The 26,851-nt window shown below is 43.9% G+C and overlaps 2 protein-coding genes across 3 annotated transcripts; one reads left to right on the top strand and one right to left on the bottom strand.

Annotated features, from left to right (window-relative positions):
- Nucleotides 1-2,710: 2,710 nt before the first annotated feature.
- Nucleotides 2,711-20,423, bottom strand: HAGH (hydroxyacylglutathione hydrolase). Of its 2 annotated transcripts, XM_015590917.2 has the most exons (10): nt 20,318-20,423; nt 19,893-20,033; nt 17,418-17,593; nt 16,816-16,880; nt 14,587-14,704; nt 13,682-13,790; nt 10,494-10,597; nt 10,063-10,164; nt 3,545-3,624; nt 2,711-3,005 (listed from the first exon to the last, which is right to left on the bottom strand). In XM_015590917.2, exons 3-10 carry the CDS (start codon nt 17,520-17,522, stop codon nt 2,906-2,908), a joined length of 783 nt encoding a protein of 260 aa, XP_015446403.1. In that variant the 5' UTR covers nt 17,523-17,593; nt 19,893-20,033; nt 20,318-20,423; the 3' UTR covers nt 2,711-2,905. The 2 variants fall into 2 exon arrangements, with proteins under 2 accessions (XP_015446403.1, XP_006914024.1); XM_006913962.3 differs by lacking the exon at nt 19,893-20,033 and having other exon boundaries at nt 20,318-20,417.
- A 172-nt stretch (nt 20,424-20,595) lies between these two features.
- Nucleotides 20,596-22,266, top strand: FAHD1 (fumarylacetoacetate hydrolase domain containing 1). Its single transcript, XM_006913961.3, has one exon. It carries the CDS (start codon nt 20,887-20,889, stop codon nt 21,550-21,552), a length of 666 nt encoding a protein of 221 aa, XP_006914023.1. The 5' UTR covers nt 20,596-20,886; the 3' UTR covers nt 21,553-22,266.
- Nucleotides 22,267-26,851: the final 4,585 nt, after the last annotated feature.

Raw genomic sequence — 26,851 nt, 5'->3', positions numbered from 1 at the left:
ATTGGCCATAAATATAAGGATTTATTTCTACACTCTCAATTCTGACCTATTAAACTACATGCCTATTACCCTTGCACCAATGTATCATATTACTGTGGCTTTATAGTAAGTTTTGAAATTAGGCAGTGTAAGTCCTCCAACTTTGTTCTTTTTCAAAATTGTTTTGGCTCTACTAGGTCCTTTGTATTTCCAAAGAGAAACTGACATCTTAACAGTAGGCTTCTAATCATGGAATATAGAATATCTTTGTTTATGTAGATCTTTAATTTCCCTTCTCAACTTTTTGTAGTTTTCAGTGTATAAATCTTACACTACTTTTGATAAAGTAATTACTAAGTATTTTACTAGTTTTGATACTATTTTGAATTATTTTCTTAATTTCATTTTTGGGTTATTATTAGTATACAGAAAGAAAATGGATTTGTATTTATCTTGTATACCAGGACCTTATTAAACATATTAGTCCAGGTATGTGGGTATATCTGGATTGCTTAGGATTAGCTACATATAAGATCATATTGTCTGTGAATAAGGACATTTTTACTTCTTCCAATATGTATACTACCTTTTTTTTTTTTTTTGGTGCCTTATTGCATATCTAGTACACTGTTGAGTAGAAATGAAAAGAGCAGACATTCTTGCCTTGTTTCTGATTTTAGAGAGAAGCATTCACTCATTCGCCATGAATTACGATGCTAGCTGTTGCTTTTCATAGGTGCTGTGACAAACAGAGTGATGTTCCCAACCAGAGATATTCATGTCTTTATCCTTGGAATAGTAAATATGTCAGGTTACATGGCAAAGGGGAATTAAGATTGCTAATCAGCCAATCTTAAAATAGTGAGATTAAGTGGATTTTGCAAGTGGACCCAGTGTAATAACAAGAGTCCTTAAAAGTGGAAGGGGGTCTGAAGAGGTCCTTCTCTTCTGGAGGAGTGCTCCCTCCTCTACTTTCTGAGTTTGTGATTGGTGTTACTGATGGAATGCATTAATGAAGCCATTTGGGTCTCGGCTTCCTTTGCATGAAGACTTAAGAGTTTTTATTAGTTCAATTTTTTTTTTTTATAGGTCTATTCTGATTTTCCATTTCTTTTTAAGTCAATTTAAGGGATTTGTGTCTTTTTAGGAATTTGTCCATTTCATCTACGTTATCTAATTTATTGATATAGGGTTTTTCTACTACAGATGATCTTCGACTTGCAATGTGATTGCATCCTGATAAACCTGAGGAGGTTAAAAATTCACTTAATACACCTAAACTACCAAACAGCATAGTTCAGCCTAGCCTACTTAAATTAGCCTACAGTTGAACAAAATCAACTAACATGAAGGCTATTTTATAATAAAATGTTGAATATCTCATGTAATTCATTATGGCTATTGTTTCTGTATATCGTAAAGTCAAAAAAATCATTAAGTCAAACCACTGTAAGTCAGGGACCACCTGTAGTTCTTTATAAATCCTGTTAACTTCTGTAAGGTTGTTAGTGATGTTCCTTTCTTTCATTCATGATTTGGTAATTTGTGTTCTCTCTTATTTTCCTGGTCAGTATAACGAAGAGATTGTCAATTTTGTTGATCTTTTCAAAGAACTTGGTTTTTCTGTTTTCTTTCTATTCCTCTCTAATCTTTATTATTTATTCTTCTTTTGGGTTTTATTTGGTCTTCTTTTTTCTAGTTTTTAAGGTAGATGCCTAGGTTTTTTGAGGTCTTTTTTTTTTTTTTTAAATCATACACGTGTTTAAAACTATAAATTTCTCTCTAGTACTGCTGTAGCTGCATTCCACATATTTCGATATGGTATTTTCATTATCATTTTTATTTGACCCACATGCTATTTGGAAATGTTTTATTTAATTTCCAAATACTTGGGGTTTTTCCAAACTTCATTCTGTTGTAGATATCTAATTCCACTGGAGTTAGAGAACATGTTCTGTATCATTTCAGATTCTTAAAATATATGATGACTTATTTTGTGGCCTAAGATAGTCTATCCTGGAGAATGTTCCATGGGTACCTGAAAAGAATGTTGGTAGAATGTTCTGTAAATAAGTAGGTTCAGTTGACTGATAGTGTTCAATCTTCTATATCCTTGATGATGTTCCATCTAGTTGTTCTAAAATCTCCAATTATTATTGCTGAATTACCTATTTTTCCTATCAATTTCTGAGATTCCTTTTTCCCATTGATTGCCCTACCACCCTTGTCCCTTCTATCAGCTCCTTTGCCCACACTGGTCCCTGGAAACATCCTCTGGATGGGCTAGCCATCACAGGGATGCGGCGTGCAGAGCATGGACCTCCTCAGGCACCACGTGGCAGAGGCTCCCAGCTGGAGTCCCCAGGCATGGCCCCACCTCTGGCCTCACTACATCACTTCCCCAACCCAGGTAGGTGCTAAAGGCCTGACCACATTAACACAGAAACAACTTGGTAAAGATAATGACAAAGGACTCATGAGAGGGTGACCTCCTCTAGAGGTAGCTGGGGGAGGGAGGAAGAGGAAGAAATGGGGTGACACCAGGTACCTCCTTAGGTGCCAGGAAAAGGAGGGGGCACACCCGCTCCCAGGAGCCCTCTTCTGGTGAGCACAAGACTGCCAGCCTCAGCAATGGGGAGAAGGGCTGCTCTTGTTGAGGAATCACGTGGGGGCCCCACAAAAAAGCCAGAGATAATACACAATCTGCAAGCAAGAAACACTTCCAGGAATAAACACTTTCTAAATTCTTCTCTTATAAATATGCATTAAAACATTTGATAATACAAGCAAAGGGCTCTGAAATTAATTTAAAATTAAGCCAAGACTGAGTTTCCTGCACTTCAAGCAAGAAGTTCACCTAAAACATCTGAATACCCAAATGTGCTTGAAGGCAGCTGTCACAGGAGCTCCAGGCCCCTCAGCCACATCAGTCCTTGGGCACCTTGAAATGGTCCTTCTCTTTGCGGATGGCCCTCATGGTGGTGACAGGGTCCGTCTCACCCGCGTGCTGCTGCACAGTCTTCTCCCTGCAGAAGCCAAGTGCCAGGATGCAGGTCGTAAGGGTGTGAGCAAGTGGACACAGGATTGGCCCACCAATTCACCCAGGGCATCAGGGAAGAAAAGAGCCTAGAAGAGTTGGGGCATTCTTAAAAATCAAATGTGACAGCCTTGGCCAACTTGGGTGTTCCTGTGGACAGCACAATGACAAAGCCCAATCCTGTCGGCGACTCAGAAAACAGGGCCACCAACCTTACACTGGCATGTGCATGGCCTAGCATCACCAGGCTCCCTGAGAACGCCCTTGGCCTGCCTATTGATCCTGACTTCAGGGTCAGAAAGGACCCCGTGCCCCTTCCAGGGCGCTAAGCAAAGTATCCCTCCTCACCTTTTAAGAAAATGTGTCTGATTCTGTGTATATATTTAATCAAGATTTCAGGGAAGTCTCCTCCACCATTTGGGATCTTCAGGAGTTTCAGGGAGTGGACATAGTGCTTGAGTGAAGCAGAGGCCAGGACGCCCGAGGACAGTGTGGGCCCCGCCTATGCCCACCTGCTCACGCCCTCACCTCACTCTCATGAACGGGTTGTAGGTGAACTCCTCCGCAATGGTGGATGGCACTGTGGGCTCCCCAATACTGTACTTCTCCTGCAAAAGAAATGTGTCACTTTAATACAGAAACTTCTAAAGATAACATTTCAAAATACCTTCTAATGATCTTAAAACACTGTCTGACCTGAGAAGGCAAAGAGAGCAGTCAGGTCAGGGTGAAGACAGGACCCTTCCTGCTTAATAGAGATTTGAGTGTTGCAGCTGCCACCAACAGCTTGTCCTACTTTTCTTGCTGTCTTGGAGGTGGAAAGGGACATAGAACTTTCTTTTCATTATTATGAAGTTTATATTACAGAATTAATAACCAGTGAAAATGCAGAAACCACAGAAAAAAAGAAAACATCCACAAACCCACCCCCAAGATGGGATGGGGCTGCGCAGCTCATTGCTGGGAACAGTGAAAAGACAGATGCCTGGGGTCCATCCCCTCAGATGACAGTTCCCTCTAGAGGGTGGTGAGCTCTTGTTACAGGATGTTCAGGCAGGGGCCCCTCTATATGGGAGAACTACTCAGGACGAACCCTCAGTGGGCAACTTGTCGCCTCCAGTCAGGATGGCCTCTCTCCTAATCAATACTGACCAGGACAGAGAGAAGACACAAACTGGGCCATTTGCCAACTGGTAGCTTCTATAGAAACTCCAGGAACAAGGTCAAAGTTAACAGCTGGGGGTCTCCATCCTCCCCGAAAACCCTGCCCTTCTCCTGGCCAACCTGGAGGGTCACAGGGCCAGAGCTTGGACAATAGCTGTTGACACCCAAGCCCAGACTTCCTGAACATGAAGGACTCTCCACACCCCCACAGCCACCCCCAACACACTGTGAGCACTGATATCAAGAAGTTTAATCCCTCAACCTTGGGAGGTGTGTCAAGTTGGGATCTGGCAGGAGATCAAGATGAAAATTTACTGCTAATCTCTGTTCTTTCATTTCTGGTGAAAACAAGCTTAAAATGTTTTATAATATTTCCTGTGCTTCCTCTAGTATTCTCACTCCTAAGAAATCTTCCTTCGCTTTCTGTGAGGGAAGAAAATAAGTTAATTCTTCTAAGGATAATTTTAAAACAGGTCCTTACATGTATAGTCGGGGGAGTATAAATGTCATAATCTTTTGGATTATCTATTAAAATGAATGTTAATGTGTAGTGATTTTCCTACAGAAGCAGGAAGGATGCAGAAATGTAAACACAAGAAAGTTAGAAACCTTAACTGTCCTCCTTAAGTGAAGCAGAGGTCAATTAGGCAAAATTATATATGAATGACATGTACACATTAGTATATTTGAAAGTAAGATGGATGGACAGTGATAAAATAAGTTCAGTAAAATGTTCATAGTAGAGAATAGGTATTGATTATGAATGTTCACTATGAAATTCCTTTAATGTTTCTGTATGTTTGACACAATTCAATATATTGTCAAAGAAGAAACCACAGGGATATTTTTAAAGTATTTCAAACTGAAGATAATGAAAATAAAATATTTCAAAATTTGTGAGATGCTGCTAAAGCAGTACTTGGAGGTAAGTTTTAGCTTTAAGAGCTTATATTAGAAAAAAGAAAGCTCTAAAATCAGTGACCTCAGTTTCCATATTAAGAATCTATAAAAAGAACAAAGTAAATCCAATGAAGAAAGGAGTATAAAAAGAGCAGAAATCAGTGCAATAGAAAAACAAGGAAAATTAAGGCAAAAGTTTTTCTTTTAAAAAATCAACAAAATTGATAAGAATAGAGAAAAAGAACACGAATTGCCCAAATCAGAAATGAAAGGGGCTATCACTACAGTGCCGACAGATATTGGTGGGGAGGGGATCGTATTGATCTAAAAGTAAAAGCTAAATCTACAAAACTTCCAAAGAAAACATTTTTGAGGAGAAAATTTTTGACCTTGGGAAAAACAAAGATTTCTTAGGAGACAAAAAGTATGAACCTAAAAGAAAACACGCTGGACTTCATCAAAATTAAAAATGCTCTTCAAAAGACATTGTTGAAAAAAATAAAAGGCAAACCACAGAATGGGGAAAACTATTCACCATACATATATCTGACAAAGGACTTATATCCATGATATACTTTTAAAAAAAAATCTTATTATTCAATAAGAAGACAATCCAATGTTTTAAACAGGCAAAAAGTTTGAACAAACACTTTACAAAATGGCCAATAAGCATATAAAAGATGCTTGGGCACTAGGTAAATGTAAATTAAAACCACAGTGAAACACCACTACATATCAATTTAAATGATTAAAAAGACTGACAATACCAAGTGTTGGTGAGGATGTAGAACAACTGGAACTCTCATATTTTGCTGGTAGGAATGTAGTACACTTAGGAAATATTTTGGCAGTTTCTTTACAAGTCAAACATACACCTAATACAACCCAGCCGTTCCACTCCTAGGTATTTACTAAAGAGAAATTAAAACATATGTCACACAAAGACTTGTACACAAATGTTCATAGCAGCTTTATTCACAACAGCCAATAACTGGAAACATTAGACAGCAACGAAAATGTCTATTGACAAGTGAATGGGTAAACAAAAGGTGGTATATCCAAACAATGGAGTACTATTTATAAATAAAAAGAATGAACTACCGATACATGCAGTAATATGAATGAATCTCAAAATCATTCTGCGGAATGCAAAAAAGATACAAGAGTACATACTGCATAGTTCTATTTATATGAAATTCTTGAAAATGCAAGCTAAGTTCTAATGGCACACAGTAGATCAGTAGTCCTCTGGAGCCAGGGCAGAGAAAGAGGCATGAGGAAGATTTATGGGTGATGGAAATGTTCTGTGTCTTAATTGTAGTGGTAGTCGTTTCACTGGTATATACATCTGTCGAAATTCACTCAATTGTTCACTTTAAGTTGATGCAGTTTATTACATATTAACTAAACTTCGACAGAGTTGATATTAAAAAGAGAACAGTATGAAAACTGTCAATAAATTTGAAAACCTTGATGAAATGCACAAATTCATTGAAAAACACAAGTGCCTAACAAAACTGACTCAAGAAGGTGCAAAAATCTAAAAGCCCTACACAAATAGAAGAGATTAATTCATAACTAAAAAAATCTTTCCACAAAAAGAATTCAATGCCCACATGGCTTCACTGGCAAATTCTAACAAACATTAAGAGAAGAAATATTAACAGTTGTAGAAAACTCAGAAATTGGGAGGAGGAAACACTTTCCAACTCATTTTATGAAGCCAGCATTTCCCTGATATTAAGACCAGACAAAAATATTACAAGAAAATAAAACTAGAGACTGACATCCCTTATGAGCACAGACACAAAAATAGACTCTAACAACATGTGAAAAGAATAATATGCCATGACTAAGGTTCACCCTGAAAGCAAAGTTGGTTTTATGATTGAAACAAATTGATGTACTCCACCATATTAACGGAGTAAGAGAGAAAAGAAAAACATGATTATATAATAGATGAAGAAAAAACATTTGACAAAATTCAACACCAACTTATGATAAAAACTCTTAGAAAACCAAGACTATAAGTGAATTTCATCATCCTGATAAAGAAGATTTATGAAAAACCCATAGCTAATATTGTACTTCATGATAAAAGACTGAATACATTCCTCTTAAGACTGGGAACAAGCCAAAGATGTTCACTCTCACTACTACTATTTAACGTTGCACTGGAGATCTTAGTCAGTGCAATAAGGCAGGAAAAATAAATAAAAGGCATATAGATTGGAAAGGAAGAGATAAAACTGTGTCTGGTAGGTGATGACATGATTGTGTGCTAAGGAACCTATGGAAAAGATGCTAGAATGGGTTAGCAAAGTCACAAGGATACAAGGTCAAAATACAAAAATCGATTGTATTTCTAAAGACTATCAACAAATGACCATTTACAATAAAATCCAAAAACGTGAAGTACTTAGGGATACGTTTAATAATACGTGCAAGATCTTTAACACTGAAAATTACAAAATATTCCTGAGAAAAACTAAAGACCTCTCAATAAGTGGAAAGTTATATCACGTTCATGGAAAAACTCAGTATGGGTAAGATCGCAGGTCTCTCCAAATCTTTTGTTACAACGGTCCTAATCGAAAGCCAAATTGACTTTTTTTTGTAGACATTAACAAGGTGATCCCCAAATTTATATGAAAATGCAAAAGGTTTAGAAGAGCCAAAAGTAATTTTTAAAAAGAATAAAGGTAGAGGATTTATACTATCATTCTCAGACTTAATCAAGACATTGTTACTGATGCAAAGATAAGCCATACAGATCAATGGAACAGAACAGAGTCCAAAGTAGGTTTATGCCTACAGGATCCAATTTATTCTGCAAAGATACCATGGTAATCCACTGAGGAAAGTACACTCTTTTCAACAAATAGTGCTGAGCAACTAGATGTCCATATGCAAAAAGTGAACTTCTAACTTTACCTTACACCATACGCAAACATTAACTTGAAATGGATCATTGACTTAAATATAAATTTATATAAACATAAAAGCTAAGACTATACAACTTCTAGGATAAAACATAGGAGAAAGTCTTGGTGATATAAGGGTATGAAAAGATTTTTTAGCTAGGGCACAAGAAACATAAAAGAAAAAATTAATAAACTGAACTTCACCAAAAATGTAAACTTTTATTCTTTGAAAGATACTGTTAAGAAAACAGAAATGCAAGCCACAGAATGGGAGAAAATATCTGAAATCTGTATCTCACAAAGACTTGTTTCCAGAATACATAAAGAAATCTTACAGCTCAGTAAGACAGCCCAATTTTTAAAATGGACAAAAGATTTGAACATACACTTAACAAAAGACATATAAAACACCAATAAGCACATGAAAAGATGCTCAATTTCATTAGCCATCAGAGAAATGTGCATTTTAAAACCACAGTGAAATACTACTATGCACCTATTAGAATGGCTGAAATTTAAAGGCTCAACAATACCAAGCGTTGGTGAGCACGTGGAGCAACTAGAGAGCTCTTATGCATTGATAGTTGGAATGCAAAATGGTACAACCAATTGGAAAACAGTTTGGTAGTTTCTTAAAAGTTAAATATACACTTACCATACAACCCAGAAATTCCACTCTTAGGTATGTTACCACAAGCAGTGAAAATATGTGTCCACACAAAGACTTGCACACAAACGTTCATAGCAACTTTATTTATAATAATGAAAAACTGGAAACAATCTAAGTATCCATCCATAGATGAATGGATAAACAAATTATAATACATCCATATGAAATACTACTCAGAAATAAAGCATGATGAATCTCAAAACCTTTTTGCTAAGCTGGAGCCACATACATCAGAGTAATGTTATATGAAAATCTAGAAAACAGTAATCTATAGTCACAGCAGACCAGTAGTTGGGGGGACTTCATGGGAAGGGGCAATGGAACCTTTTGGGGTAGTGGAAATGTTTTATATCATGATTGTGTTGGGAGTTACACAGGTACATACATTGTCAAAATTCATTGAACTGTATACTGCTTGCTCAGGTACCTTTTATTGTATATAAATTATCCTCGATAAAGTTTAGTTTTTTAAAAAGTAGATACCCATGATAAGAATGAGTTCAATATGTATGAATTGCTATTGAAAGAGCACTGAGCCCAGGTATTAAGTGAAAAGGAAGCCACAAATCAGTATGTATAGTATATACACAGGATGAGCTTTTTTCTTTATATTAAGTATTCATGTATGCTTGGTGTAAAAAGCGGGATAATATTTATCAACAAATGAGGGTAGTGTTTGAATTTTTACAGGTATTATTTTATAAGCGCCTCCCCCTCAAAAAATAGATAAAGATGCTCAACAAAATCAGGTGATTTATTAAAAAAAAACAAACTATGAGGTAACTTTACTCACTGAACTCAGCAGAAGGGAGCCTAGCACCTGAGGCCTCCCGGATGTGTGTGTTTCTTCCTGACACCATTTCTCAGTGACTGAAGAGGAAAGACAGACCCCTAGAGTCCAGGAGAACATCCTTACCTAACCAATACACCTGCAGCTGTGTTTCTAAACCTCCATAGAAGACACCTCTGGGACAAGCAAACCTCTGGGCCTAGCTGAGGGGCAAGTTTGGGGCCATTGTTGAAATAAGTGCCTTTCAGACAAACAGCCTCCAGGGCACTTGTGTGGCTGCTGCACAGTCCCACCTGCTGCCCAGATGTGGGAAGCAGGCAGGGATCTGCCACTTTGGCCTGCAAGGCACTCACTGGAAACGCAGCCTCCCAGGCCCAGCCCAAACACACTGAGTCAGAAAAGTCTGATGAGCCACCCAGATTCCTGCTCAGATTCGGGTGGGTCTAAACCCTGGCTTGTTCATAGCCCTGAGGAATGCCTCCTGCACACTCTGGAGACAGTGCCGTGAGTGCCAGTGACCCCGGCACCTCTATACTCCCAGGAAGTCACTTCACGGAGGCTGACCCACAGGATGTCCCCTGAAGCATGTCCCACTCACCTTGGCCCAGGCCAGTTTCTCCTGAATGGCAGTGTTGCTGGGCTCCACATGGCGAGCAAACTTGAGGTTGTTGATAGTATATTCATGGCCACAGTACACTCTCTGAGGAAAAAGCCACACCTGTGAGCCCTGAAGAGACTCATTACTCCCACCTCAAACCCTTCAGAGATGGGCCTGAAGGGCCCTAGGCTGGCCAGTGACACCCAGGGAGACATCCCTTAGGACAAGATGTTTCTTGTATGTAAGTGAAACAATAAAAAGTACATTAAGAGAAAATCCAGTTTTGGAGAAAATGCCCCCGCCCTCCCACTCCTCCCCACACACAGGGGTGGCCACAGTGGGGGGCCAGGACAGGAAGTGAGGGAACAGAGTGGGAGAGCAGGCCATGTCCTCACACCCCCAACTGGGGAGCTCAATGGGGTGCTGCCTACTGTGTCAGGAGGGAGCCGGCCCAGGACCTCAATCAGGGCTTTGTACATCTCGTCTGCTGTCCCTTCATAGAACTTCCCGCAGCCAGCCACAAACAAGGTGTCACCTGAAAGACAAGAGGACAGCCACAGAGCAGTGGGGCCACCAGTAAGACACACCCCCTTGAGAAGCCAATGGTCCTCTCCTAGGTGATGCTGACCACCTGTCCATGGGCTGCACAGACAGCCAGGGCTATGCTCTGTCCCCCATGGTGACTGGGGTGCAGCCTAAAACCTGACCTCCACCCAGACACTCAAGAGGCCCTCCATCCAAACAGAGCCCAAAGACCCGCAGCTCTCGGTTCTCACCTGCCCCAAACTGTTTTACTCAAGTCTCACTCAGTTCACCACCAGCCCCCAAAGAGCTGCTCAAACCCAAACTTTAGGGTTACACTGACTCCTCCCTTCACTGCCCAGTCCTGTCAACTGGAGCTCTGAGACTCCCAAACCCAGCACTTCTCATCTATCCAGCAGCCACTTCCTGCGTCTTCCCTTATCCTCAGCAGCTGGCACTATCCTGTAACACCCCCCATAATCTTGCCAGCTCCACCTGGGTCCTCTGGGAGCTGCTCACGTGGGCCCACAGCCCATGAGGGCCCACGGGACATGGACCTACTGCCTGCAGACTCACTCCTCCTGCATCCACCCTTTAGACGGCACCCCGTCCACATGACGCCATCAGGTCCCTGCGCTGCTGCTTCCCTCCCAGGGTCTAATCCCTGAGAAAGGGGTCCAAGCCACATGGAGCCCGCAGGCATTAATTCTCCCCGCCTGTGGTGACGTTTCTCCTCCATCGGCATGGGCCAGGCCTCTTCCCAGGCAGCCCCTGGCCCACTTGGCAGAAGCCAAGGCTACCCCTTAGAACAAGACTATGGGGTGGCCTGTGCCGGACTTGTTCACAAAATAGCAGATGTGTCCAGAAGTGTGGCATGGTGTCAACACACAGGTCAACTGCCCTGAACCTCAAGTCTGGGACCGGCAAGAGGCCAAGGAGACCCAGGGGAGGACAGGCCATAGAGGCACAAGGATCCCTTGCAGGGACAAGCAACACCTATTATTCCCATGCCCAGGAACTTCATGGGCCCCCTGCTGCTGGTGCCGGGGGATCCAAGTCCTCACGGGCAGCAGGACACTAAGAGACCTGGGAGCTCCTTCCCTGGCAGCCAGGACCACCATGCTCCTGCACTTCAGCCTCTGCTGTCTCCTTCTCACCCTCCATAATCAGCTGCCAAGAGTGCCTGGGGGTATCCCACCTCCACAGCAGGCCACCCTTCCACCTCCAGGCCCTGTGAAGCCAGCCATGGTTTTAGCATCCACTGTGGCCTCCTTCCCTGGCCACCTGAGTACCTTCTGTAGCTTTGGTACACACTTTCATAAGCTAGGAACCCAAATCTGAACTCTCAGACCCTGATCTTTCAAATACAGCTGACACCTGCTCCCATACCCAGGCCTGTCCACCAGACTACCTTCTCCTCCTGGTCCATTAGTGCCTCGTCCTACACACCACATCCCAGGGCCAAAGCCACACCCCACATCCGATTACATCCTTGGGGTATGGGAGCATGGCCTTGGTCACTCAGACCCCGACTTGAAGCCTGAAGCCACCAGTCACCTCACCTCTGGATACTGCAGTTTCCTCGGCTACGCACACAGGCCACCTGGGGCCCTGCTGGACCATCCTGTCTCCTGCACCATTAGCCTTCACTGTGGATGCCTCAGACACCTGAGCTTCCCCACTAATGACACTGTATGATTTTCACATATTTATTATAAAAGTCACCAATAAGACAATGCACTCCTCTCCCAGCCACTGTGGCACAGACAACAGTAACTCATGCAGGACATGGTTCAGGTCTGTGTTTGCAACAGTCGGCCCTCCACAACTTCCAAAGTGGGACTTGGCTTTTAATGGCACAGTCCCCAGGGAGCCTGCCTTGTTCATGGGGTCATCCCCAAGGGCCTGCCTGCTCCCTTAGGTCCTGAAAACTCTGACAGGCAGGCACTGCCCTCCCACCTGACAGAGGGGCAGACCAAAGTCTGAGGCTTTATAGGGCACAGTAAAAACAGGAGTGCAAGGTACTGAGGGTTTACCAAGCCAGGGACTGGTTTCCCACACCTCTCATCTCAGGTCCACGCCTCTTGGTAAGGGAAATTCTGGTCTTACCACTCACGCAGGTGAAACCACTTCAGGGCAGTGTACACGTGGCGCATGGACCAGTTTACCTACTCCACACCATAGTCAGACATGGCCTTAAATTTCGGGAACACTCAGAGCTTAAAAACTGTTTACACTCACTAAAAAAGTTATGGCAGCAGTGAGGCCTCTGCAGAGCCAACAGGCCTGCTCTGCGTTGGGGCTATAGCACTCGTCCACGGACACTGGTGAATGCCACCCTGAACTCCTGGTCGTCATATGGATGTTCCGCTTCACAGGTTCCCTAATCAGCATCCTTTATTTTCTTTCAAAAGGGGAAAAACACCTCCAATTCCTGGAAAGGTCTGCTTGCCCTGAGTGCTGCTCACACAGCCCGGTGCTAGGCAGTGCTTCGCAACCCTCATTCAAGGTCATGGGCACCACAGACTGCAGCCATTACCTGAACTCATCTACCACCCTCTGAGCTCATTAGGGCTGCCATGAAGTCCACTATCAGGGTTGCTTTGTGTAGGACACCTGCCTGTGGGCTGTCTACTGACTGCCAAATCCAGCTCGGCTCACGTTCTGTGGAGAGTTTGGGCAGCATGAGTGCATGGCAGCAGTTAAGCCTGCAACAGGTGGGTCTGGGACTCACTGCCTTTCCTGTTTGTCAGCTGCTGGAGGTGATGGGGGCTGGGGCTGCATCCCCACCAGGCGGAGTCTCTCAAGGAAAGGCTTGTCCCCAGGACACCTGACAGTGGTCACTGGGTTCAGAGGGAAGTACATGGTCAGCCCTGGCAGGAGGTGCCACTCCCTAGTGTCCCCCCAGCCCACCAATGTGTTTGAAGCTGAGCCCCAAGCTCTGCCCCGAGGGCTGAGGTCCTCCTCACATAGCCCTGTGCAGTCTCAGACAGGAAATGCTCTGCTGCTACACCTGGAAGTTTTCAAAGACACCCCCACACCAAGAGAGTTTTTGCAAAGAATGCCCAATCCCCAGCACATACACCTGAACCCTCACCTGTGAACACAGCAGGGGGCTCAGAACTGCCAGGCTTGCTCACAAAATAGCAGATGTGTCCAGAAGTATGGCATGGTGTCGACAGGCACTTAACATTGAGAGACCCCACCTGAAACAAAGCATATGATGGCATGTGCTCCTAGGGCTCACAAGCACATGACCCGCTGGTCCCACAGGTCTCATCTAAGACCCCGCACCCACCCCACAGCAGGATGTAGATCTTGCTGGTGACCATGGGACTCAGTCTTTAAGTGTGCCCCAGGGATGGGGACCATCCTGGAACCTGGCATTTGCTGTCATGCAAAACTAAAGGGGCTTATTTTGTTTTCTCTCTCAAAATTGGACTAAATCTGAACCGAGTGTCTTGCTAGAAAAGATGGTTTTCCTCCTTAGGTGCTTGGCCTTTTATTCTTTTTTCCTCTGTCTCCCCTCCTCCCCCCGCCACCTCTTTACTGCAAAAGTGTTCAAATCTACAAAAAGTTAAAATAAAGTCAACGAACATCAGTATGACCTTTACCCAAGTCACCAAATGCTGACAGTTCCCACATCTGCGACATGTGCTCTTTCCACACACACGCGTTTCAAGTCCCACACGTTCTGAGAAATTGCCCCTAAATATTCCAACCACAATTCCTAAGAAAAGGACATTCTCCCTTTAGTCGCCGTTTTCACATTGATTTGCTTGTGATGCTCCCAACAGAGGGGACTGTGCAGGTCCAGATAGCCCCACGAGGCCCTCCACCCATCTGCAGGTCAGGCCATCACCAGAGCCCAAGCCCTCACGTGCCCCTCTGGGTCCCTGGAGTAACAAAGTGGACAGCCAGAAGGGGGAGGCAGTATTCCCACTGTGCCATCTCCCCACACTATGCTCTAGGGCCTGGTGTCCTTGTTGGTTCACTCCTCACCTGAAGTGTGGACAGGTGTGTGACCTTGTGAGTCAGGGCCCCAATCCGGTCATCACCCCCATACACCTTCAACCCCGGCTCCAGCTTAACCAGCTTCTCATTCCCGCCAGCATGGTCCCTGGAAGTCAAAAAGGAGACCTGGGACTACTTGCTGACACAAAGGGGGTTTGCTTGCTTATAAATCCTGACCAAATGGAATTTTTATTTGCCCAGTCACATTTCTCAGCAGTAGAAACGTATCTTCTAACACAGGAAACTGGCTTCTTGTCTGTCACTTAGCTTCACTGAAAAGAACATTCTCAGGCACCCCATTCCCATGCCAGGCATTTCTGTGCCCCTGCCCTGTTGCTGCGGAAGCTGCTAGAGCTGATGAAACAAATTACGAACACCTGGATAATCTCTACCTCAAAGATCCCGCGCTTTGGGCACACCAGGGTCACCTGAGTCAGATCTGACTCTCCCACAGCCTGACACAGTTGACCCACAGGTGGCCTGCAGGGTAGGAGATCTAAAAGCCCCCAGGTGATTCTGACCCACCCTGAGAAGATCATGAAGCTGTCTTCTAAATGGCAATGCCCAGCCATCTGAGGGTGATCTGTATGCCCAGGGGCCGGCCTGAAATGACCTCTCAGATGATTCTAATGTGCTATTAGAGCTGAGGAACCACCTGGGCCTTCATCCAGGGGCTCCCAGTGCTCCCCTAGGGTCAGCCTGAGCAGCTCTTCAGACAGGGGGTCAGGAGAAAAGCTCCATTCCTGAGCTTTGTGGGGCTGGTTATACCAGGGCGAGCCCAGCGGGGCCCTGAATGCAGGGCTGGGAGTGTGCCGACGCCTGAAGATCTGCGGTTTCAGAACAAGGTGAGGACTTTTCAGTCCCTAAGGAATGCCTGCTCCTCACTACACATTCACCCATGGACTCTTCTGATGGGCCCAGAAACTGCAGGGCCTGAGATAACAGGCTCCTCTGCCCTCTCCCCTCAGAAGGCCGTTACACACAGGCCAGGGCCAGCCCCACAGCAAGCTCACTGCCACCACTGATAAGAGGGAAGGAGGCACAGGCTGTGCCCTTGAATTCTGTTTGGGGCCTTGTTTAGGGTTTATGTTCTATCGTAAACATAAGATGCTGAGAAAACCCTCCAGAAAAACAAACTCTGATGTGGGAGTTACTTGGTGTGAAAAAGAGAAGCAAACTGTGCAAGGCTGGAGCAGGGGAGGCTTTGTGTAGCCACACGAAGGCCCAGGAGTCTGGCGAGGCACAGCGGGAGCGGATTACCCAACAGTAAGAGCAGTAGAGCTAAGTAGCCCAGAGCCAAGGGCAAGGCTGCAGACTCATCCCTAGAGGAATTAGCACCTGATGCCCCAGAGGTTAAACAACCCCAAAGACTCAGCAACTTAGTTACATCAAACCAGACATTTTCGCCATTTAACAAACTTTGGCCAAACCACATCCAAGCAATATTCTGGGTCAAAGGCCTCATTTGATTACCAGGAGAAAGCTGCGCAGGAGGCAGAGCTCCTGCAGGCTGAATGATAGCGATGCTACAGGGATATGTTCATTTGCAGGCACTAGCTACCCTCGAGCAGTTATTTGCAAAATTCAGAGCCCAGTGAATGTTTTCTCTTCAGCTTTGAAGAGCTTCATAAGTTTCAAAAATCAAAAAAAATGGGGGCCTTGGACAGACAACTCTAGTCCTAAACTCAAACACGGGTGCTTTTTCATCCTTTAGCCTTCGAATAAATATCAAAAACACATACAACCTCTTCAAATATGGCTAATGATTCTTAAAAACACTAATGTCTAATCTAGTTTCTTCCTTGTCACCAAGGCCAATATCTCATCACACAAGCCCAAGCACTATCAGAGACCTGCTGGAGGTCTTCCTGCAGTAGAAGGATCCACAGTGCAAGCATCTCCCCAGAGAGTCACCTAGTTACCAGACCCTGTCACAGGGTGGAGGGGCCAGGGCCTGAAAGATATAGGGAATCGGGTGGCAGTATAAAGGCTGAAGCCGAAAGTCTTCTCAGAATCCCACTGGAGGTCAATCTTCAGGTGCATAGTGGACACAGCTGTGGGGGCAGAAGTGACTCAGGCTGCCAGCTGTGGGAGGGCCCAGAGAGCCTACAGAACCCTACCCCACCCCGCCCTTGGGGTGTGCCTGGAATGGAGTAGTCAGGCTCAATCAACTCTGCTGGCCTGGAAGGAGCTTGGCCTCCAGGGTGGAGCACTTACCAATGGTGGTGGGTGGTGAGCAGTGTGGTCAGCTTCACACCGTGCTTCTTCACCATTTCTATAACCTGCAACCAAGCGTGAAGCAGGACAAAGGCCATCATCACACTCCCAGAGTTGGCTCAACAGCCTGCAGGGTGGGTGGGGTTGCCCAGCAGAACTCAGGATGTGCCAGGAGGGGCTGGGCCCGTCCTGACTCTGATGACTCAGGGTAACTTCAGTAGAGCAGGGTGATTGTAGCCTTTTTCTCTCTTGATCCACTTGGCAGCTCAGTCCTCAACACACCCCCGCACCCTCAACCGCTTCAAGCCCCTCTGGCCGAAGGCACAAAGCCTCAAGGAAGAGAAGATAGTGCCAAGGATAGTCCCTGCTCCTCTGCCAAGGGACAGGTCTTTTTCTCTCTACGCAAAAGCCTCTGGTCACCCCACGCCTTTCACTGGCCCTTTGCCCCGATAACAGTGGTTAGACACTAGTTTAATTGTTTGTAAAAAAAAAAAAAAATTAAATGGATTGATTTCCATTTAGCTTTAGCCAAGTTACAAGAACACCACAGTGATCAAACCCATCAGGGGATGAAGAATTGGTTCTGGGACCATGCCTCCCACCTTCTGGGGCTGCACTGGGTCCACGATGGCAGCCTCCTTGGTGTCATCATCAATGATCAGGTACATGTAGTTGTCAGTCAGAGCAGGCAGTAACTCAACCTTCATGGCGCCCTGTTCCACTGTCAAGCTCTTCCTCAAATCTGTGTGATGGAGGAGGATTCCCAGCAGGGCTGGACCTGAAGACAAGTGTAGCTTTGGTCAGTGTCCACATGAGGCCACATCAGGCATACACTTCAAAAGGAGTCCTTGATGACCCAGCAGTAGGGGCATCCTGGGGATGTGACATCCCAGGACAAGATGAGGTGAGCATTCAAGAGTGAGGCTGGCTATGCAGGGTTTTCTAAGTTTCTTTGATAGAGAAAGAATATCCTCCCTTAACCATATCAGTAAGGAAAATCTAGAAGACGATTCATGTTCATAGTCATGGAAATTGGCTCTTTCGGATTTATGATCCTTTCTTTTTCAAGAGTTCTAAAAAGACAGAAGTACGGTTTGTGGCTGTGAACATTGGCATATGACTATCGTCAGTTCTGGGTTGTTCACACCAACTCAAAAACCATGAAGAGAGGAACCCAGAGTGAAAGTACCAAGCTGGGCCATTTCTCATCCACAGCACAGTGCTGCCTCTCTGGCTAACACAGCCTGAGTCACCTGTAGTTACAGCCCTTCTCGGGCCTCCAGCCATAAAAGAAAACAATATTCACTTTCAAATGGCAGAAACTAGAAACTTGGATAATGCACAAAAAACTACCAGAAATGGATGTTGGCCACCATTGTTCTAGACTCAGATATGCAGAATACAGAATCACCATGCAATTGAGCCAAAGGACTCTGCCAGGGTAGCCAGGAGTGACCAACAGGCAAAAGCATCCTTTAACCAGCAGACAGGTGCCAGAATATTTTTAACAATGAAACTGCTATTATTCAATCTAAAAATGCCCAGAGGCTCCAATAATATTTTAAGTCTTAGTGTGAAAGGATCTAAAACCACATAACAAAAGGCAATAGAAGACAGCCATGAAGTTCTGGGGCAGGTGCTGGGATAGGGGCCTCTCCCCAAAAGGGATCCAGGAATCCGGCAGCACCTACTGACTGACAAGCCACATCTCCAGGGACTGTCAATCAGAATTCAACCTTATCTGCCATGGCCAGGGAAATTGCCTGAACTCTAGCTTTAATGGTCACATAGAGATATCCAACCCCCTCTTTTGACAACCAGTTGGGCATTTTCCAGGCCCTTCTCCTCATGCACAGCAAAATCCACACTTTTGTATGATCAAGTTTGTGATGTTCCACCTCCCCTGAGCCCCAGTGCTATCTGAGCCTGAGAAGGACTACACTATGCAGAGCATAGTGTATATATTGGGGGTGGGGTGGGGGTGGAAGGAAAGCAGAAGGACTGAAACAACAACACGAGTCTTGGGGCATCCTCCTCAAAAGGGGACCCCATTTATATGTTTTCCACAGAACATCACTAGCACTGCACAGGTGAAGGAAATATTCACAGTTGGTGCCATCAGAGCCTTGGAAACTGAGGAATGTGCCATTATCTCCAAGGAAAGAATTCATTTGGTGTGTTCACCACTAGAAACCTTTTTCCTTTTCCAAAAATTATATCACCTAGCCCACCACTGCCTGAGAAATGCTCTCAGTTCACTGGTTTGCAACTGTGACCTTTCGTGTAATCAGAGTGTGCAGGTCTGTGCCGACCTGCAGCCTATGGTCTGGATGAAGTCCTGAGACATGTTTTGTTTGGCTTCTTTTGAATAGGGTCCTCAGCAATGGTGATACATCAACCACTCTGACACCTTGACTGCTTTCAGTGGGATTTGAAAATGGCCAAGGATGGCTTCACTGCTTGTTCCATATGCCTACCAAGTGCCCTGTGCTTATTTAGCTGTTAACTAGCTCCCAGAGACTCAGGTTAATCTATTCTCCCTATTGCTCCATCAGCCAGATAAGATATCAAGAAATAAATAAAAGATTTTTTTAAAAAGGTCAAAATAGTCCAACAAAGCCAAGATTCTCAGTGAGAATCGACTTTGACAGCAGGAAGAGCAGGCTGTTGGAGGCCAGTGTGTGCCCAACGCCTCTCATCTTAGAGGCACGTTTGGAAACAGAGCCAGGGAGGGCCAAGGTCCCACAGCTCACAGAACCCAGCATTGTAGGAACCCAAGTATTGCTCTAGGGTTCTGCCCTTTGCCATTACTTAAGAATTGCGTGCCTTGGGTTTTTCTTGTCAGTCAGAGCTCACATGAAAAGATATGATTTACTTTGTGGAGAATATATACAGCATTCCATGGAGCTCTAGACACGGTCACATCACCCCAAGGCATTAGAAATACGGGGTTTGTGTGGGGTGGAAGGATGAAAGTATGTGGGAACCCCTGCACCACCAGGGTCAAGAAGGGTGAAGGCTGACAGGCTGACCGCAGGGAGGCAGATCCAAGAGCCCAGGAATACAAATCTCCTTACCTAGCACAAATCCGTCAGCAACTCGAGCTGACCAGTTACCCCACTCTCTGTCTTCAGCCCTCTCAAATTCTGACCCAACTGCTGTGCAGCCTTTCTCGACCCCAATCGGCCTGCCCGCTGCTGTCAGCGAGGGTTAAAATCCTGTGTTGATAAAAAACAGCGTCAGCCGTGGCGGCCGGGTGACTCGCTGCCGACCCATCTGCGCGGGCCCGCGGGCTACGCCTGCGCCCAACGCCCGGCTGCGGGCCGCCGGCGCCTCTGGAACGCCTTGGGGAGTGCGCGGCTGGCCTAACCGCCGTTACCCGACTGCGACGCCGGCCAGGACTCTCGAACCTGGCGGCTCCCTCGCTCCCGGCTGGTCCCGGACCCCCGGCCTCTGTCACTGTCAGCCCTGCCCCGGCCCTGGCCGGCCCCGGCCGACCTACCCAGGCCGCGACGGGTGCAGGCGGCTCCCAGGGCAGCGAGACTCTGGCGGCGGAGCAGCAGGTAGCCCAGCACCATGACAGGAGACGAGCGGGCCACGGCGCGAGGGGCAGTGTCAGCTTGCTACAGCCAATCAGTGCCCCCTTCGCGTCCCCTTCCCACCTCCCGACCAATCTACTCGCAACCAAACCCCAGCCCACTGCCCGCCCCGCTTCCCGACCAATCAAAGCTAGGTTTCCATATCCGCCCAATCAACGCTCACGTCTAGACTCGTGCCCGCCCCCCGCTGGCTGGAAGCAAGGAGGTGATAGTGGCCAAGGAGCAACGTTAGAGCCTCTGCCTCTCTCCGGGAACTAAACCAAGGCCCGGCACCCCCGAAGCAGCCACTAGACGGCGGCTCCCCAGAGGACGAGCGCCGCGACTCCGGAGCACCCAGCGACGCGCAAAGAGGAACGGGCCTTCGCAGACGAAACAGCGCTCCGAGGTAGTTCGTCCTATCGGGATAGCCGTAAACTTCAGGGGACAGGCCCCAGCAGAGTCCACGTGACTCCAGGGGCACAGGTCAGGAGCCATGGCGGCATCTAGGCCTCTGTCTCGCTTCTGGGAGTGGGGGAAGAATATCGTGTGCGTGGGCAGGAACTACGCGGACCACGTTAGGGAAATGCAGAGCGCTGTGCTCAGCGAGCCTGTACTCTTCCTGAAGCCGTCCACCGCTTACGTCCCCGAGGGTTCGCCCATCCTCATGCCTGTGTACAGCCACAACCTGCACCACGAGCTCGAGCTGGGCGTGGTGATGGGCAAGCGCAGCCGCGCAGTCCCGGAGGCCGCGGCCATGGACTACGTGGCCGGTTATGCCCTGTGCCTGGACATGACCGCTAGAGACGTGCAGAACGAGTGCAAGAAGAAAGGTCTGCCCTGGACTCTGGCCAAGAGCTTCACAACTTCCTGCCCCGTTAGCGCGTTTGTGCCCAAAGAGAAGATCCCTGACCCTCACAACCTAAAGCTCTGGCTCAAGGTCAACGGCGAACTCAGGCAGGAGGGTGAAACATCGTCCATGATCTTTACCATCCCTTACATCATCAGCTACGTTACGAAGATAATTACCTTGGAAGAAGGAGATATTATCTTGACTGGGACACCAAAAGGAGTTGGACCCGTTAAAGAAAACGATGAGATCCTGGCCGGCATTCACGGGATTCTCAGTATGAGATTTAAGGTGGAAAGGCCAGAATATTGAGTCTACAAAGCGTCCGTAATGGCTTAAGTTTCAGGAGAGAAGGGAGTCGGACAGAAGCAAGCAAAGGGTATTAAAAGTGACAGTCCTTTAATAAGTAACCAAAAGATGATTTGATTGGATTGCTATGCCTCAACTCAGGGAAAATGGAACCTCTAAGGAAACATGAGCTACAAGAGCTAGGTCAGAATGAAAAGGAAAAAGAGTGCCTTTCTTCTAGGAAACAACCAAAATAAAGTATTTGTGATGGCTCCAGTGAGGAGAATTTATCAAACAAAATGCTAAGAAGACTTCTTTCCTAAAACTGGACTGGTTAAGACTTTTCAGTGGGTCATTCTGGGATTTACTGTTCAAGAATTAAAATCTGCAGAGGAAGTTGAAAAGCATGTTTCAAGTGTTTCCCACATTTTTTTGATCATGATAATCATCTGGAGGTATTTGTAAAAATTAAAATTTCCAAATTGCTGGCCCATACTAGGCCCACTATATTAATTAGCAGAATTAATCTTCAGCACGCCAAGTGATTCTAAACTGAAATGTGGAAAAACACTACTTCATAGAATCAGTTAATTTAAAATTTTATTTAATAAATTAACAATGATTAATGACCTCACTCGTTTGTACCCTGGCTTATAGAATCTGAGTTTAAGAGATAATTTTGAAACTACTGAAAACTGAAAATCCAAATAAAGATGCTGGGTATTGTGTGGCCTAAAAGAATGCTTTTTTCACCACTACCTCCCCACCCCCGAATAGTGGCTAGGGGAAATATTTCCCTATTAAGGGACTTCAGACCTTGGTCATTGACCTTTGGTCTGGTGAGCACTGTCCTTTATTAATGATTAATTGCACCTCTACCTCCTCACCAGTGATAAGGAGGCTTTAGGCAAGTTGAGTGGCCTGGGAGTTCTACTTTTGCTCTTACCTGCTCCCTTCTCTAAGAAAGAGCTAGGCAAGATGCACAGCACAACTATCAGACTGCCCTGCAGAGTCCTTTAGACTTAGGTAGGGGCTCCCACTGTCAGTGTAAACAGAAGACATCTGCTGAAGACATCTGCTGACCCTTGAAGAAAACTAAAGACATCTAATTTAATAAAAATAGCTAACATTCATTGAGCCCTTACTTAGTACTGCTAGTCCCTGTACCAAGAGCTTTCCTTGTATCATTTAACCCTCAACTAAGCTATGAGGTTGGTATTACTGCCATCTCTGTTATAGATATGAAGATGTAGATTTAGAGGCTAGCCAGCCTAGCTCTACAATCACTCAGCTGAGTGACAGAACCAAGATGTAACCCAGACACCCAAAAACCAGAACCTGAAATCTTGACCACAATGCAGGCTGCATCTTTTAAGCAGATATATAAAAAAAGATTTAGTCCCATAATTGGTACTAAATCGTTTATTAACTCTTATGCTATCTTAACTTCTTTTATCTTTTAATTAAGTTTCTTTCTTTTAGTTGCTTAAGCAATACAATGTTTATTAAGAAGGGTTAGAAAATATGGATAAGCAAAAAAAAAAAAATAATTTATCCACCCAGAAACAGTCAAAGGTAAGCATTTGGTGTACATTCTTCCAAGTCAGGATATAACTGTAATTCTTAATATTCACTCATATCGTACAATTTTCTAAGTTTTGTCGTGACTCTTTCTATGTTATTTCTGCACATTTCTGCAGTACTATTTTCAGTGACTGCATGAGATTCTGAAGTCAGTCCTTCATTTTTGGCCATTGAGATTGTTTCTAATTATTTGCTTGTAGAATCAGCACATTTGTGGTTATTTCCTTTGGCTAGGTTCCCATAGTACAAGAGTTGAATCAAGGGTGTGCTCATATTGAAAGTATATTAGTCTAGTTAGCAGATAACAAGGTTCAACTGAGACATGTATACTAAGCTAACAGATCTGAAAGCAAGCTAAAGGTACAAGGCAGGAGTAATGTTCATGTGTAGCTCCCTTGGGTGGCACAAACCAACACCCAGAGAGTATACGGTGCCCCTGAGGGTCAATGTTCACCACCATAGTGGCACAAGATTTGTTATAAATAGCTGACAACAGCATTGCAAGTGTAGCATACTAAGTCCTTGGCTGCAAGAATCAAAAACTGAGACTCACCAATTCCCACAAATCCTGTGTGTGTGTGTGTGTGTGTGTGTGTGTGTGTGTGTGTATATGTACATGCACACACACAACACACACATACATACATACACATACATATATATATACATATACATATATATATATGTATATGCCTAAACACTTATTTTGGAAAATTGGAAATGAATGGCAGAAACACTCCACCCTTTCAGCATGCATCTCCTAAGCATAAGGACACTCCTATATAGCCACAATACCATTACCACACTTAAGAAAATAATTCCATAATTTATTAGTCCATACAGAATATATGGCTTCACATCTGTTTTGGACTTTTTAAAAATGTTCATTGGGATTTTATAAAAATTAGTATTCTACATCCACTTAATACACTATGAACATCTTTCTAGATCAGTAAATACAGATTCTCATAATCACTTTTATTTGCTGTGTCTTAGATCATATACCCTCCAGAGTCAGAGCCTAAGGTGAGGATTCTTGTTCAGGTGATTTACTGATGGAGTGCTCTCAGGAGAAAAGAAGTAAAAAGGAAGCAGAAAGGGCAGGGAGCAAACTAAGAATGAATGTGGTCTCAGACCTGGAGTTGAGCTTCATTCCAAGTGAAGATATTGCTGAAATCTGTTCCCCCACCACTCACGTAACTACCCCAGGTAATTCTCTGACCATTATAGGATCTGAGAGATAGGAATATATATGTAAGTAAAGGGGATCTGAATGGGGCCCAACATTCCCATACAGGTTGCATAAGTTTCAAATGTTTTGCTATTAGAAACAATGATATGAGAAACATCTTCCACATACATCATTTGGCATTTGTTTATTTCCTTAGGGAAGGTCTTAGATGTGAAATTGATTAGTTTGCACTTTAAATTTTTGATACTTTTTTTGCCAAATTGCTGTGGAAAAGGAATATACTAATTTGTACTTGACAAGAACGCCTTTTAATACACACTCTTGCCAACACTGGGTATCAAGCTATGGTCATTTTAAATTTGCATTTCTTTGATTAATAGTGAAGCTGACATCTTTTCTTATGTTTACACCCAGTAATTTTTAAACGAGACTACTGGGCACATCTGTGGTACAAATAAATGTTGGTGTAGTATCTTTGGTTTCAGGTAAGTTTTATATTTCTTTTCAATATAATTCATTTAAGTATACTAAAATCTCCATAATATTTTAAAGAGAGTAATTATAATGATGTACTAGAAAAAATTCAAACTATAAAAGCAGAATAGAATTCATATAACAAAAACATTAATAGTCAAATATGAGTACCAATGAAATTGCTATACCTCAACAATGACTGATAATTATTGATCATATATACTAAGTGCAGGAGTCTAAACACTTTACATGTGTCAATTTAGTCTTCACATTTGCCAAGAGAAGTTGGTATTGTTCTCCTCATTTGTAGAAAAATAACTGCAAACGCAGTTGCCAAAAGAAGTTGGTATCATTATCCCCATTTATAAAAGGGTAACAGCAAGGGAAAAGCTGGAGACCATCCTGGGAGCAGCAGATGGGTCTGGGTCTGCAGCCACAGAGCCTGTCCATGCAGCTACCTCTAATTCTACCTCCTCTAGCTGGTCCTTCATGTCACATCCATGAAATAGGCAACTAACAGTGCTTGGATAAATTAGATACTATAAGTGCTTATTACAATGTCTGTCACAGAAAAAGTACTTAATAAGGTTAGCTTTAATATTATTGCAGCAATTTAATGTCTAGAAACTTATATCAAGGAAATAAGTGGACAGAAATTTAGCTACAGTTTATAATAGCAAAAAATGGGAGACATCTTAACGGTCCAACAGTAATGGATTGATTACATTCACTCTCCTATACTCACATAATGAAATTACATATAGCCATTAAGCTTATGTAGATTAATGATGTGAAAAGTTTTATTATAAATTATTATGTGTAAAAGCAGATTACAGTATAACCTGTATCTGTAAACCGTGTTTTAACATAGAAATATGGATACATGAAAGTCAAGAAAGATGTGTAAAGAAGTGTGGGATGCTTGTGCACACATGTTCATAGCAGCTATGATGGCTAATTACAATAGCCAAAAGATGGAAACAACCCAAGTGTCCATTAACAGATGAATAGATAACCAAATATGGCCCATCCATACAACAGAATACTAACTACTAAGCCATAAAAAGAAGTGAAATTCTGATACATGCTATTACATGGATGAACCTTGAAAATATGCTCAGAGAAATAAGGCAGACAGAAAATAAACAAACACCTGTATTGCATGATTCTATTTATATGAAATACCTAGAATAGTCAAACTCATAGAGATGAAGTAGATCAGAGGTTACCAGGGACTGGGGGAGGGGAAATTGGGATTTATTATCTAATGGGTACAGAGTTTTAACTTGTGATGATGAAAAAGTTCTGGAAATGGATAGTGGTGATGGTTGCACAAATTGCGAATGTACTTAACACCACTTAATTGCACACTTACAGATAGTTAAAGTGATAAACTTTATACAATGTATATTTTACCACAATGGAAAAAAAAAGATACACACACAAAAAAGTATATTACTTACAGGTTAAAAAAATCAGGATGGGAGATTATGGGCTTTTCTTTTTTTGTTGTTACCTATTATTTCTAATTTTTCTACAATTAGCATGTAAAACTTTATAATAAAAATATTTACAAAGCAAAAACCCCAGGGTTCCTCAAGATAAGTAAACAGATGGACATATATATATTGTGTTTCTGCCATGTGCAGAGTATTGAATGAAAAAACTCACCAAAGCAGAATTAGGAAAGGAACATCAAATTGAAATGAACCACTAATAGAAGATTAGGAAAATTCACATAGCCCCCAAACTATTCATATAAATCAATGTAAACTCTGTAGATCAAAACATGCTATGACCAGGAAAAGCATCTCCTGTAAAATAGTAGGGAAATGAAGACTCTGGACAGGGGATTGTGTATTTTGTGTCGAGTGCCTGTATCCTGGGTAATCGACAACCAAATTTAGATATCAACCAATTTGTAATCTTTGTAAATGTAACTTTAGCTTTGTGCAGCACCTCTAACTCACTGTGGCCTGACACCTAGTCCTATAGATTCCTGTATCATTAGATAAAATAAACAATTGGTGGTTCCTCTAGTGATAGGCAAGGGGTCTCCTTGTTAAATGTCCA

The sequence above is a fragment of the Pteropus alecto genome, unplaced genomic scaffold (assembly GCF_000325575.1).
Source record: "Pteropus alecto unplaced genomic scaffold, ASM32557v1 scaffold44, whole genome shotgun sequence".
NCBI classification, from domain to species: Eukaryota; Metazoa; Chordata; class Mammalia; order Chiroptera; family Pteropodidae; genus Pteropus; species Pteropus alecto.
The sequence above is the reverse complement of the archived record's forward strand: the minus strand, read 5'-3'. Positions and strand labels throughout refer to the sequence as shown.

Coding starts and splice junctions, on each gene's coding strand:
- HAGH (XM_006913962.3), bottom strand. CDS start 20,393: ATGGTGCTGGGCTACCTGCTGCTCCGCCGCCAGAGTCTCGCTGCCCTG. Junction 14,705..16,815: donor CTCACCACCCACCACCATTG/GTAAGTGCTCCA, acceptor TTTGACTTCCAG/GGACCATGCTGGCGGGAATG. Junction 3,006..3,544: donor AACCCGTTCATGAGAGTGAG/GTGAGGGCGTGA, acceptor TGGCTTCTGCAG/GGAGAAGACTGTGCAGCAGC.
- FAHD1 (XM_006913961.3), top strand. CDS start 20,887: ATGGCGGCATCTAGGCCTCTGTCTCGCTTCTGGGAGTGGGGGAAGAAT.